The sequence below is a fragment of the Moschus berezovskii genome, chromosome 16, assembly GCF_049115385.1.
Source record: "Moschus berezovskii isolate FMDL1 chromosome 16, NW_MosBer_1.0, whole genome shotgun sequence".
NCBI classification, from domain to species: Eukaryota; Metazoa; Chordata; class Mammalia; order Artiodactyla; family Moschidae; genus Moschus; species Moschus berezovskii.
Window position 1 is genome coordinate 58,971,032 of NC_142475.1, and position 14,953 is coordinate 58,985,984.

Consider the following 14,953-nt stretch of genomic DNA (forward strand, 5'->3'; position numbering starts at 1 on the left):
CTGTCTCCTGTGGTCTGGGAAGCTGAGTTGTAGGAGGGAAAAGAAGGTATGGGGTAAAGGGATTTCTCTGGGAGCATGTTTGGGAATCCAGGAAAGCTGGACCTGAACTCTTTCTGGTTCTGAGGGAGGGGGAGGGGGCGGGTGAAGGCTGATCCTCCAGTGGGATCACACTGGAGTCAAGCCAGCCAAGGAGACCCGACCGCTTTGGGCTGAGCTGCAGCCTGAAATACATGGAGACCTGTTTCCAAGGCACTTCACACCTGTGGTTTACTAAACCACATAAGAGTGAATGTAAACACAAACATGGGCCTCCCAGTTGGCACCGCGGTAAAGAATCTGCCTGCCAACATGGGAGACGCACGAGACGTAGGTTCGATCCCTGGGTTGGGAAGATCCCCTGGAGGAGGAAGGGGCAACCCACTCCTGTATCCTTGCCTGGAAAATTCCAAGGACAGGGGAACCTGACAAGTGACAGTCCATGGGATTGCAGAGTCAGACATGACTGAGTGATCGGTTGCTGTGAAGCTGCATAAAAGCTGTTCATCTGTCTGTTCATTCTGTCTGTTGTGATGCTAGGGGCTACAGGGAGGGAAGGGAATGAGCCAGGTAGGCTACCTACCTGTCCTGGGGAGCTGGCAGGTGGGGACGGAGGCCCAGGGGTAGCCAGAGACCCTGACTTCACTCCTGGGTTCTGAAGGAGCCCCTGTGACACGCTCTTAGTATTGCCAGAGCCGTGAGCTTCTGGAAGGCTCCCTGGCCTGTGTAGGCGAGGTGTCCCACGGCCAGGGTCTCGGGACCATGAACACGCTGAGTTAGCAAGGCCGGCAGACCTTGGCTTTTCATGCCTCCTGCCTCCAAGCTGGCAGCCGCCCAGGAATGCTCACAAATATAAAACCGACTTTGTTTTCGGAATGTTCTGGAGCCTAGACTCCAGAGGCTGCATAAAGGCATTCTTGTGGGGCTGGTCATCTACTGGGGCCCCAGACCAGAGCGTCCCAGGGGGTCTGCCCACAGAGCACCATGTGCTGGCGTCGGGTGTGTGTGTGGGGTGGCCCCGCATTGTCGCCCGCTGACCCCTGAGAGGTGTTTTGCAAAGAGGGTTCCTCTGGGTGCAGGGAGCTGGGTCCTCAGAGGAGCTGAAATTGAGAAGTTCAGAGATCTGTGTTCTCTGTCTTGCTGTTACATCTGTGGAGCCATAGAGAGTTTGGGCGAGGTCCCCACTCCTGAAAGTAGCAGGTTTTCACCCAGTTCCCGATTTAGAAGGTCTGGGTCTGTGACCTGGTGGGGGGCTCCCTGGTCTCCCGTCACTTACTCCTTCACTACCATCTCTTCAGCTCTGCCCGCAGCACCTACCCCTCATTCTGGGTTCATCACACTTCACCCCGATACTGGGCTGGGGGAGCCTCAGTCTCTCAGCTTGACTCTTCACCCCTAAGAAGAAATACTGATGCCTCCAGGTCTCTGATCGAGCCCCCAAGGAGGGAATGTGCTCAGGACCTGTCACTCCCAAGCCTCGGTCCCCTCGGTGGCATTTCCACTCCTGGAACTCCGCTCTGTCTTGCTCTTGTGGTTCTCCTGCAGCTGCCCTGGTGTCAGAGCCCGGGGGTCCCCTTCTTGCCCATCCTGATCTCTGCCCCCCTGCTCCCCACCCCTGCTTTCCTGCCCCCGCTCTGGCTTATGAAGTGCTTTGTGCCTTGAAGATCCTTTTTCTTTCAAAGTCTTCCCAAATGCTTGGTGCTGTCATCTTGGCTTGAGATAGTCCCTTCTCCTCCCCGCTCCCCCACCCCACCCCAGCAGGTAGCAGAGTACCCTGCCCAGACATGAACGTGGGGCTATCTCTGTGGCCATCCCGCTGTTGGGGACTTCCCACTGGTGTGGGGATGAAGGAGGAGGGAGCTAGTGCCATGTCTACCGGTGGCCGGCCTCTGGGACCTTCTGTCCCCTTTTGCTTGTCAAGCTGGGGCTGTCTGACTTCGGGATGTGGCAGTGAGGTGGGCCTCCTTCTAAAGTGCAGAGAGAAACATCCGTCCTTGGTGTGGTGGGTGGGCCTGGCCTGGGTGTCAGGGCCTGGTTTTGAGTGCCATGGTGGCTTAGTGGCTAAGTTGTGTCCACCTCTCGTGACCCCATGGACTGTAGCCTTGTCAGGCTCCTCTGTCTGTGGGATTCTCCAGGTGAGAATATTGGAATGGGTTGCCGTTTCCTTCTCCAGGGCATCTTCCTGACCCAGGGATTGAACTTGAGTCTCCCGCATTGCAGGAAGGGTCTTTACCGACTGAGTTGTCCAAAAGCCCCAGTTTCCTGTCCCAAGAAACAAACTTCCCTCCATCCCCAGGGGCAAGACTGGGGCCGGGGTGGTGGGCGGGAGGTAGAAGCTGCTGGTCTGGGAACTGAAGGCTTCCTCCCTGGCCTCAGTTTTGCTTCTGTCTGGAAACACCTCTCAGCCGGAATTGCTGACCGCCTGGCCTCTGTCTCTGTGCAGGCGGGTGACAGCAAGAACATGTCTCGGGAGCTGCAGGACGTGGACCTCGCCGAGGTGAAGCCTTTGGTGGAGAAAGGGGAGGTGAGTGGAGAAGCCCTGGATCCGGCCCCTCCCATCCCCACTGGTATATGGGCATATGTGTGTTCACAGTAGGGACATGCATCCAGGCACACACATGCACACACGCGCACACCCACATGTCCACTGCTTCCTGCTTTCCACAGGTCACCTTGTCCAGCTGCAAGAGGCCAGGAGCTTCTAGTTCAGGCCCCAGCTTGACTCGCAAGGGCTAAGGCGCCTCACCCACCTCTGGCCTTTCTGCCCTCACTGCTCTCATTTGTAAAGAGAGGGGCACTGAACTAGAGTTCCACCAAGCACCTCCACCTCTGACATCCTGTGGTTCTAAACCTGCCCCCTGAAGCCCGTTGCCCATCGGCTCTGCCTGCCCCATAGCTTAGTGGCTAAGGGACCAGACTGCCTGGGTTCAGGTCCTGCCTGTGACACTCTGCTGCTCTGTGACCACTAGCGAATCCTTCAACCTCTTCCTGCTCCAGGTCTCCAACTTTAAAAACCAGTGACCCTAGGACTGGTGTCATGGACCCAGGGTGAGGATGGAGTGGGTTAACTCACGTGGAGCCGTTAGAATCTTTTCCACCCTGAAGGGGACCAGCTATGCTCATGTTCTCTTGTTGCCACAATTATTGCCCTCTGTTTTTGGCCAAACCTTTCAAGTAAACAAGATCTCCTTGTTGGAAACAGACTCCCCTGCCGTATAGCCTAGCCTGGAATGATCTTTCCTGGACTGGCTGTGGATGGATGTGAAAAACCTTTTCATTTACACAGGTGACACTGTATTTTTAAACCATGTTCACATCCCAGTTCTCACTGAGTTTTGTAACTGCCTGTGCCGAGACACCTTTTGTAAAGTGTAAAGCTTGGGTTCAAAAGTGGGGTTACTTTGAGGTGAACTAAATGCTTTCCGAAAGTAATAATTAACATACACGAGCCACGCCCTGCAAGCAGGTTTCTAGACTAATTGTACTTCATAGGTTATTTCCTGCTAAATTAAAGGCTAAAGCTGTCGTTGATGAGAGACTAGGTTCTGTTGTTGTTCCCATTTTACAGAAGAGGAAGCTGAGTTTCCGAGAGGTTAATTTGTCCTTCTCTGTCAGTCACATGGTTACAAAGTGTGGGGCGTGGAGCCAAACTCAGGCCAGCTGCCATTGGTAAATGGACTCATTCATGTAATTCCTTTATGGCTCTGCACACGGCTGCTCCGTCTTAGGTCCATTATTTCATGGACTTTTCTTTTTTTAACTTTTTATTTTGCATTAGGGTACAGCCGATTAACAATGTTGTGATAGTTTCAGGTGGACAGCGAAGGAACTCAGTTATACATTTCCATGTATCCATTCTCTCCCAAACTCCCCTCCAATCCAGGCTGCCACGTGACATTGAGCAGAGTTCCATGTATTATACAGGCATTGTTGGTTATCCATTTTAAATATAGCAGTGTGTGGCTGTCATGGACTTTTCTTTATGAAGGTGAGATATGTCTTTCTATTTTCCATTATATAGATAATGGAAACTCATCTTGATGGGAAGAGAGTTTCCCAAGGTCATTTGGATAGGATTAGAAGCCAGACCAGGGGAAGCTGCAGAATCCTCGATATCATTCCCACGGAGGGGTCTGCAGGCGTCTTCTGTAAGTTGGAAGGTGTCTTAGGCTTTGAGGACCCATGGTCTCTGTTGTAACTACTCAGTTTTACGGTTACAGCCTGGAAGCCGCCCTAGGCAGTATGGAAGCCAATGGGCTTACTGTGTTCTAATAAAACTTTATTTACAAAAAGAAGGTGGAGGAAGGTAGAGGCCCATAGTTTGCCAACTCCAATACTGTTCACTTTGTATGCTTCAGATCCATTTCCCCTTCTGTCTGCATCTGTGACACAGTCTTGAAAAAAAAGAAAAAGCAAAGGAACAGAAAAACTCCCAGGTGATGCAAATACATATCAGCATCCTCTTAAAATAATTTTGTTTACTTATCAGATCTGCCTTTGGCTGTGCTGGCTCATTGTTGCTGGCCGGCTTTGCTCTAGTTGCGGTGCGGGCCTCTCACTGCAGTGGCCTCTTGTTGCAGGGCAGGGGCTCTCGGGCTCACAGTTTCAGCAGCTGTGGCTCCCGGCTCTAGAGCACCGGCTCAGTAGTTGGGGCGACGGGCTTAGCAGCTCTGAGGCATGTGGGGCCCTCCAGGACCAGGGATCTAGCCTGTGTCACCTGCACGGGCAGCTGGATTCTTTACCACTGAGCCACCAGGGAAGCCCCATATTAACATATTCTTCTCCCTCCCCTTTTGAAAAACCACATGAAATAGTGTACCACGTTTGCTTTGTTTATTTAATCACCTGTGTTGGAGACCTTTCCAAGGTCAGTCCACAGGGCACTTGCTTCTGTCTTTCCAGTCTCCTGGTCTTCCATCACATTTGTTTGACCAGGGCCCTGTGTGTGGACACCTGGGGCCACATTACTCTTCCCAATAGAGCTGCAGAGCTTTGGATCATGCATGTTCGTCATTTCATACACGTGCAGGTCTTAGATAAACTCCCCAAGTGGCATCGCTGAGTCCAAGGGTAAATGCATGTTTACACACAGCATTTATACATTTTTAGGCAGCCTAGTGCTGTCCTTGGAAAATTTTATTTCTGAAATAAACATCTAGGAGGTTATTAACTCCAAGTTACATGTCAGTCTGTCTCTAAGTAGATACTGGCCTTTTCTTTCCAGGTTTAAATGGAAGTAAGCCCTTCATTTCCTTAGACTGACTCAGCAAAGTGTATTTAATTAGGTTTGCAGTTGGGAAGTTCTTCCTGATGTCCATCTTCAATCTGAATGACCGCTGCACTATTGTTAACATTGTGAAGATTAGGGTTGCATGAAGCAGCTTTTCTACTCCCTCCTATCAATACACACACACACACAAAGTATGTTGGCCACCATTTGCTTCCACTTGAATTTATGAAACTCATTTCTGTTCTTAACCCCAGCCCCAGGAGATTTGAAGCTATTGATATATATATTTTTTTTTAATTTATTTTTTAACTGGAGGAAAGTTGCTTTGCAATGTTGTGTTGGTTTCTGCTGTACAACAACACAAATCATACATACATCCCCTCCCTCTTGAGCCTCATGCCCACCCCCATCCCGCCCCTTATTTTAATCTCCTTCAGCAGTTGGGTGTTACAATTTTAACTCCCAGCCCCTGGCTGTTCCAAGGGGTCCACCTCCCCTTTCTAGCACCTCTTTTTCCTTTTGCTCTGCTGAGCTGTCTTCTTTCATGGTGGGTGGTGGTGGATCCAGCTGGGCTCAGCTTTCAGGGGTGTTTGAACTCCACCCTGAGCTGGGAGGAAAGGGTGCCAGTGTTGGCCAAGGGTGGTTCCAGCCCCAACTTTTACCTGTACTTTCACTACCGGGGGGGGATGAGGGTCCTTTTCCCGTCTTCCTGGGCCAGGCCTGCCACTAACTCTGGTGAAAGATGGAATCTGGGCTGGACAGTCGGGATCGTTGGATGGCGGGGAATGCTCTGCTTCCCTGCCGTGAGAGATGGATTTTAATCCAGATGGTGGGCTGCCGTGGAAGAAATGAAGACAGTGACATGATCAAGCTCCAGCTTTTAAAGTGTAGCACATGGGTGGAGACAGAGTCCAGTTTACAGGCAGCTGTGTTTGGCTTAGACCTTCAGATCTTTTCCACCAAGGCGCTAGTCAAAGGGGAATCCATCTACTGTGTCTGCTTTTCAGTTGGACCGCTATTCTTTGAGATAAACAGTCTCTCTGGAAAGAAATAGGCTTCACGGAGGACATATGGTCCATATGATAGACTCAGGGCATGGGGAAGTCTGTGTGTTAGGACATTACTTCTTTGCCCTGGGAAAGTGATGAAACTGACCATCTCTCTTGTCTCTCCACAGACCATCACTGGCCTCCTGCAGGAGTTTGATGTCCAGGCAAGTAGAAAATGTGCTTCCCTTCCCCTTCTCCTTTCTGCTTTCTTCCGTGGGTTAGATCTGTGTTCAGACGCTAGGGCTAAGGGGAGAGATGGAAGCAGGTTCCCTGCACTCAGCTTCTTCTCCCCAGAGAGACGTAGGTTTGAGTTCTGACCAAGGAAGCAGGAGCCAGTTAGCCTCTGTGAAAGCCAGACAGAGATCCAGCAGCCCCTTTGACCCTGCGGAGCTTGGGCAGAGCTGAGAGGCACGTGCAAAGGAAATGGCGCGACGTTGGGTGGGCTTGGGATCCTGTGATGCGAGGGGATGGGGGAAGCAGAGGTTTGATGTCCTTGGCTCCACTTGGGAAAGTGAAACCAGCTTCTCTGTGGTCTTCCGGCTCCCTCTTTGCTCCGGGCTGGCATGGGAGCAAGATGGGGGGTGCCTCTGTAGGTTTGTCCAGGAACAAGCTTCCAGGAGAGGGGCTTGACCTCTCCGGGCTGGAGGGTGGGTCAGAACCTCAGGGACTATGAGTCTTGGACTCCTTGTTCCAAAGCTGTGTGGGCCCCCACACTGTGCCAGGCCCTGGGGGCGGGGCCGGAACCCTGAGCACATCCAGGTCACGTGGGCTTCCCGGAGAAGACAGGCCTCATACAGGCTGGGCGCAGGCTGGCACGCTTACCTGGCCCTCTGCTTGCACATCACGCGGGTACCCCGGCTTCTGGCCCATTCCGAGTCCTGCGACTCCATCATACCATTCACCTCCTTCCTCCTCACAAAGAGCTTACTGGTCCTCCTGAATCTCGTATTTCAATGATTGGCCTGCCATCCGTCAAAGGCTATGAATCTTGGCGTTGTCTTTGGAAGGAAGGGGAAAGAGGGAGTGGGGTTGGATACACTGGCTGGTGTGAAGTCAGGGAGGTGAATGCAAAGAGCACAGGTGAGGTCCGTGGGCCTTAGTGTGCTTACAGGTCATCCTGGCTGTTCCTGCAGCCCGCCCTGACCCCGGGCCCCGATAACCCCTGGGGTACCCGAGGTGTTGGTTTCTGTTCAGCCATTTGTCCTCTGAGGCTAACGCATCCCACTGTGTTATATTGCCTTGTTCAGAACACACCAGTTGCATTATCATTGTGCACCAGGCCCTGGACACCCAGGCAGACGTGTGGCCCCTGAACTCTGCAGGCACAGCCCCCTGAACCCCCATGGCATTAGACAGCCGGGGTCACTGTCTTCATTCTTACAGTTTAGGAACCTGAGGCTCAGAGGTTAGGTGTGCCTGGTCCATGGTTGCACAGCTAGCACTGTGCTCTTTGCCATTTGACCGTGAAACCTGCTTTCACAGCCTCCTGGTAGCATCTGTGTCAGGGCCGTGAGCAGGAGGCCTGAGCAACGGTTAGCAGCCACCATGTGCCATTTACTTCAGAGGGGCACCGGCTTGGCTTGAAGGTGGCTCCATGAGCTGTCAGGGAAGCTCCCTGCCCGAGGGAGGTCCTTCCAGCCTGGGGCTCTCGAGCCTCTCTCGCTGTCAGTGGGTGTCTGGGGCAGGCCACAGGGACACCTTGGACCGGTACAGGTCATTTCCACCCTATGAGTTTGTGGTTAAAAGCAGCTGAGTCTAGAGATACCCTCGCATCCTTCAGGAGCGCCTCCCTGACTCATCAGCCTGAGTTTACAGCATCGCTGCTGTCCCAGCCTCTCGGCACCTCTGCAGTGGATGTTCCCAGACCAGGCTGGCATCTCCCCACTTTATGAATGAAGAAACTGAGCCACCCAGACAGTGAGACTTGCCATGGTCAGGCTGCAGCTGAGACATCGTGGCATCCTGAACAAAAGCATCTTTCCCCCGACCCTTTTTGAGTTAGATCAACCGGATTTAATTCTAGCTGACATTTTCAAGGTGTGTGCCCTTGAGCAAGTTACTCAGAACTTCTGAGCCCGTTACCCACCATCTGTAACACAGCCGTAAGAATGGATGCTTTTGAGTCCTAACTGTGTGCCAGGCACTGTTCTAAGCACCCTGCCCTTATTTAATCAAATACGTTCATTTACTCTATGTTCATAAGACCCTGGGGGGGGGGTGGTTCTGCTATCATCTTATCACCGATGAGCAGTGCCTCCAAGTCACACAGCCAGGGAGGCCCCCCTGGATTTCATGTTCCCCTCTCTCTTGGATGTAATTCAGACTCCATTGCTGTTCATGGCTGCATTTACTGCTCAGGAAGCAGAGGCCACACTCTCTGCAAGAATGCAGGTTACAGGCATGGATGGATGTGTGGAGGTGACCATTAGACTCTGGGGTCTGGGGACCTCCTGAGCCACCAGCTCCCTCCAGCACAAGTCCCTGGGGAATGGGAGGAAACGTGATCAGACCTCCAGGCACACTTTCTCCTCTGGGGTCACTGCAGCTGGGAACATCAGCAGGTGTGGTTAGCTGAATCTGCAGCCCCTCTAGAGCTGGAAGCTGGGCCACATGGTGGGTTCGGGCCACCTTTTGTGCAGAGGAACAGAGAGAGTGCCCTGGGATGGGTGGGGCTGCTCCCTAGGGTCTGAGACTTGAGCCACGAGTGGAGCCTGTGAGTAACTCAGGCCCTGGGACAAAGGCTAGTCACCCACCCCCACCATCATCCTCTGTGTCTGGTTCTTTTGTGACACTGTGACTCAGACTATCACCTCCTTCCCCTTCTAGGCCATCAGAGGGTAGGGGGACCTGAACTCCTCACTTCACTGGCTGCATCAGCACCCAGTACACAGACCTTGGTCCTCAAGGAGCACATGGTCTCATGGGACATGGCCTCCGGTCGTGCTCTTTATTGCGCTGGTTTAAGAAGAGAATTGGGGCTAGGAAGTCACTTGGCAGAGGTCCCCCTGCAGTGAGAGGAAGGTGGCACCAGACCCTGAGTCTTCACTCTCCCAGCTTTGAGAGCCTCCTGTTCTGTGTCACCTGATGCCGCTGACTTAGCGACGCTTCCTGTGAGCCAGGCCCTCTGCCAAGGGCTCCCCAGCTAGACTCTCACTTAACACTTCAACAATAGCATAAGCAGAAGTGCCATTGTCCCCATCACTCAGATGGGGAAACTGAGGCTGGAGGGTAGGACTGGGCATCACTCCCAAATCTGTCTAAGCAGAGATGGAGCTTGTGCTCTTACTGTGTGGTCCACAGGCCGAGGTCTCTGTCTGCCCCATCCCCGGGCCAGAGCTCCGTCCACTGGTCTCTGTCTCGGGACACTGGGCACGTGAGGGCACTGGGAACAGTGGGAGGTGGATAGACTGTCTCCAGGTGTCCCGGGTTTAGCTCACCCAGACCCTCCTTCTGGAGCTGGAGAAACTGAAGGACAGAGAGAGGGGAATCTCTTGTACAGTGCTATGCGGTGGGGGAGCTAACAGGGCTGACATCGGATCCCCATCTGGCCATTTCCCACCATCATGAAAACAGGGTCCCGGGGCAGAAGGGCTGGAAAGACGCAACGGCTACGGCAGCTGTGGCCCTGGCTATCTGGTGGGCTCCAAGGGCCGTGGGGCTGGAGTGGCAGTCCCAGGGTCTGGCTGATCATTCGGGTCTCGATCTACTTTCTCTGTCACTGAAATGTCAGCTCTTGTCCTGTCCCCACCTTCCGCAGGAAGCAGCCATCAGGTCTGTGGTTTTGTCTTCCTGCAGCAGCCTTGTGATGTCCGTCTCCCCCAGGGTCAAGGCCACAGAGTCACCCGTTCCGTTCCGTCGCTCAGTCGTGTCCAACTCTATGCGACCCCGTGGACTGTAGCCTACCAGGGTTTTCCAGGCAAGAATACTGGAGTGGGTTACCGTTTCCTTCTCCAGGGGATCTTCCGGACCCAGGGATCGAACCCGGGTCTCCTGCATTGGAGGCAGACGCTTTAACCTCTGAGCCACCAGGGAAGCCCATATTTGAGAGCCAGGTTTGCCCTTTCCTGGCTGCCTGGCCCAGAGCAAGATGCTTCACCTCCCTCAGGCCTCAGTTTCCCCACCTGCCACATGGGGACCAAGCCTCCGGCTTGTGTAGAGGGACCCTGGTGTGATGCTTCCCGGTCAGTGTTGGCTCAATAACACATCCGTTTTTTCCAACTGTTTTTTTGTGTTGAAATACATATATAACATAGGGGTTCTCCGATGGCTTAGCTGCAAAGACTCCTCCTATACTACAGGAGATGCAGGAGATGTGCGGTCGGGACGATCCCCTGGAGGAGGAAATGGCAACCCACTCCAGTATTCTTGGGCTTCCCTGGTGACTTAGCTGGTAAAGAATCTGCCTGCAATGCAGGAGACCTGGGTTCAATCCCTGGATGGGGAAGATCCCCTGGAGAAGGGAAAGGCTACCCACCCCAGTATTCTGGCCTGGAGAATTCCATGGACTGTATAGTCCTTGGGGTCGCGAAGAGTCGGACATGACTGAGTGACTTTCACTTTCTTTCCCTCTCCATTATGCTCAGCTCAGGATATTGGATATAGTTGCCTGTGCTATATGGTAGGACCTTGCTGTTTATCCTTTATACATACAATCACATGAATCTACTCACCCCAAACTCCCAATCCATCCCTCTCCCCGCCTCCTACCCCTTGGCAACCCCCGGAACTCTTTCCATCTTTTTTTTCCTTAAGTATTTATTTGTTTAGGACACAGCAGACGTAGGTTCAATCCCTGGATCAGGAAGATCCTTTGGAGGAGGAAATGGCAACCCACCCAGTATTCTTGCCTGGAGAGTCCCGTGGACTTTGGCTGTGCTGGATCTTTGTTGCAGCAGGCAAACTCCTAGTTGAGACATGGGGTCTAGTTCCCCAATCAGGTATCAAACCCAGGCCCCCTATATTGGGAGCCTGGAGCATCTTAGCCCCTGAACCACCAGGGACGTCCCCAGAACTCTTTCGATCTTGCAAAACTGTCACTCTGTCCCCATGAAATACTAATTCCCCATCCCCCTCCCTGCATCCTCTGACAGCCACCATTCTGCTTCCTGTTTCTAGGAGTTTAACTCTCAGTACCTCATGTAAGTGGCATCATGCAGCATTTGTCCTTTGTGATCAGCTTGTTTCACTTAATGTAACGTCCTCACGTTTCGTCCGCTCTGTAGCCAGTGTCAGCACACCGTCCCTTTTTAAGCCTGAGAACTACTGCTCTGTTTTATGTCTCGGCTGCATTTTGCTTCCCCTTTTACCCACCAGTGGATGTCTGGGTTGCTTCCGTCCTTTGGGTGTTGTGATTAGTGCCACTGTGAACACGGGTGTCCAGCTTTCATGACTCTCCTTTCATGACTCTGCTTTCATGACTCTGCTTTCAGTCCTTTTGGGTACGTACCCAAAAGTGAAATTGCTGGGTCCTCTGGTTATTGTTGTTTTTGTTGATCAGTCGCTAAGTGGTGTCCAACTCATTGCGACCCCATGGACTGCAGCACACCAGGCTTCCCTGTCCTTCACTATCTCCTGGAGTTTGCCCAGACTCAGGTCCATTGAGTCAATGATGCCATCCAACCGTCTCATCCCCTGTCGACCCCTTCCCCTCCTGCCCTGTCTTTTCCCAGCATCGGGGTCTTTTCCAGTGAGTTGGCTCTTTGCATCAGATGGTCAAAATGTTGGAGCTTCAGCTTCAGCGTCTGTCTTTCCAATGAATATTTAGGGTTGGTTTCCTTTAGGACTGACTGGTTTGATCGCTTTGTGGGCCACAGATTTTTAAAATTTTGGTCATGCGAGGAACCTTGAAGACGCAGTTTATCCGTTCCCTGTGAAGATAATTCGTAGCTTTTGTGTCACTCGTGACAGTTTGCGGAGCTCTGGCACGTGCTCCCGCCCCTGGCACAGGTGGGAGGTAGAGCGGAGAACAAGGGTGGGGGCCCAGCCGTCTGCACCGGTGGGCCAGGGGGTGGCTGGGGCGGGGTGGGGGGTTCTACATCCTCTGCACATCAGCAGAGTGAGGACCTGAAGACCGCAGAGGACGAAAGCCTGGGCAAGGGGCCGGGGAGGCAGGGTGAGGGTCATCAGCCTGGGCTGAGCCCTCCCCCTGGATCCCAGAGCTCTCCTGGGAGCTGGAGGCCTTTTTCTGACTATGCTTGCCTTTGTCCCTTTCACAAATGCCTGCTTTGTGCCTGGCATCATCTTTGGCACTGGGGATACAGGGGCGAGTGTGACAGGCAGTGACCCCATTTCCAGGGAAGTAGTTCTAAAGGAGTGTATTGCTCAGCACCATTCTGAGGGAGCTGCCCGTTTGGCGTTCCTGCTGCTCACAACGAACCCTGTCGGCCTCTGACAGGTGGACAGCCTGAGCGCACAGAGGTTCAGTCACTTGCCTGAGGTCCCCTGAGGGTTAGGGGGATTGGGGATAAGATTGGGGTTGCAGCTACTCCTCCTGAGTCCTTAGAAGCCAAGATGGGGTGGAGTGGGGCACCCGTGATCGATTGAGCAAGATGACAAATTGGGCGACCGTCAGGGCTTGGAGGACGATGGCGCAGGCTGCCATGATGGGGTGAGGACTTTGGCTGAGGGGTCGGGAAAGACTTTTGGAGCAGGCGACACTGGACTGAGACCTGAGGGAAGCGGGGACTCCCGTGACAGAAGAGTAGGGACCGATCTCCCGTGCAGTGGCGACAGTACGCACAGAGGGCCCCCTGGCTCGGATTCTGAGTCTTCTTCCTCTAAGCTGCTGATAGACTCCACCTTACCAATTTGTTGTTTAGTCGCTCAGTTGTGTCTGACTCTTTGCGACCCCATGGACTGTAGCCCACCAAGTCCCTCCGTCCATGGGATTCTCCCGACAAGAATGCTGGAGTGAGTTGCCATTTCCTTCTCCAGGGGATCTTTCCAACCCAGGGATTGAACCTGCATCTCCTGTACTGGCAGGCAGGCAGATTCTTTACCACTGGGCCACCGGGGAAGCCCACCTTACCAATGAACCACAATATTTGAGCTAAATCCAAATACCAAGTGACACTTTGTCAGGGTTGCTTCCAAAAAGATCTTTGGATAAAACGATATTCATTTGGATTTGGCTCCTGGATCCGGTTGACTCACAATGTTTATGAAGGTTTCCCGCAGATTTCCAGCAGTCTCTAAAACCGTGGGTGTGAGTCACTTCTAAAGGGTGTCCTTCAGAAGATGCATCGCACTGTAAAGGCTGATGATGTTCACTGGGTCCTGACAGGAGCAGAGACTGACAGCGTCTTGCTCAAGGGTAGCTGGTGGGTGTCCCAGCTCAGGGACTTGCCTGCACACCCTGACCTCAGATTCACATGGGAGCTTCTGCATGCGGTGGGCTTCAGCTTCTCTGAAGAGCCAGGCCAGACCCAGGCCTTCCCAGGCTCTTTTGTTGGAATCTTCTGGGACTTGCACACTCATGCCTACCTGACAGATGAGGAAACTGAGGCTTTCCCATGGCCAAGAGCTGTGAAGGGGCCCCATTGAACCCGACTCTGCCCCAGATCGACTCTGTCAACCAGAACATGTACTGCAGGACTAACCCCCAGAATGGCCAATCTACGTTTTATGGACTAGGTTCCAGTTCACCTTTGCAGCTTTTTATCAGAAAAGATCTGGCCAGGTAGCTAATCCAAACAGTGCTCCTGTGGGTTTATGTTTAAACCCTGGACAGGGACCTGATGTAAGGACTGGAGCATCGACGTGCCTTAACGGCAGTCCACTTTTACATGTTCATTTAGTTGGTCCTTAAGGCTCATGGAATGGAGTCCCTTCTGGACAGTTCTTGGGGGCTGAGTTGAAGGAGGCTGCTCTTTTTCACCGTGAGTGTCCCAAAGCAGCCAGTGTTATTTTTTGAGGAATATTTGGTGCTTCAGCATTTTACTTAATGGGAAAACGAAACTCCTTTCGTTTTCCAGAGTGGTCAAGAACTTTGTGTGTGTGTGTGCATGAATCAGAATACAAACAATTAGCCTAGAGGTCCTCAGTGAGAAATAGCCTCATGGCTGCTGTCTCAGGAGACGGCTTAGCCTCCAGAGCAGATGGCATCTGGGCCTTATCTCATCCTGGCTAATGTCACCTTAAATAGGCAGTTTGTTCTGGCCTGGGTGCTGTTTTAGGGCAGGTCGATGGGTGCCCGGCCAGGCCAGCAGTTCTTGAGACCCTGCTCTGTCCTTCACTTGGAGGGGCTCTGATGCCCTCAGAGCATGCAGCTGGGTGGGCTGCTGGCCTGGGGTGCTGGGGCTGCAGGAAGGAAGTGGTTTGACCTGGCTCTGCAGAGAAGGTTCTGGCATCAGCCTAGGCAGTAGTGTTTGCAAATTTGATGAGTGGGGAAAGTGGAAATATTTTGAGTTCTGGTTTATTTTCTTTGGCTAGAATTCTAGAATCCGGGACTATCAGAGCTGGCAGATGCTTAATGATCCGGCTGTGCCCCTTCTGTTGCAGGTGGGGAGGCTTTGTGGAAAGCTCCTGACGGGGGGTGGTATTGGTGTGTCCGCCCATTGTCTCAGGGCTTTCTTGCTAAGGTGGGAAGTGACCCTTCCTTTGCAGGTAAGAGACCAGTGTGGAGATGTTAAGGAACTGG

General features: G+C 52.9%; 1 protein-coding gene across 2 annotated transcripts in view; it reads left to right on the top strand.

Moving 5' to 3' along the window:
• NDRG1 (N-myc downstream regulated 1) overlaps positions 1 to 14,953 on the top strand; it is a 60,269-nt gene that overhangs the window by 14,748 nt on the left and 30,568 nt on the right. For both annotated transcript variants that reach the window (XM_055432707.2, XM_055432706.2), the window contains exons 2-3: positions 2,480 to 2,560; positions 6,444 to 6,479. In XM_055432707.2, coding sequence (XP_055288682.2) covers positions 2,498 to 2,560; positions 6,444 to 6,479 — 99 coding nt within the window. In that variant the 5' untranslated portion in view covers positions 2,480 to 2,497. The remainder of the gene's footprint in view (positions 1 to 2,479; positions 2,561 to 6,443; positions 6,480 to 14,953) is intronic.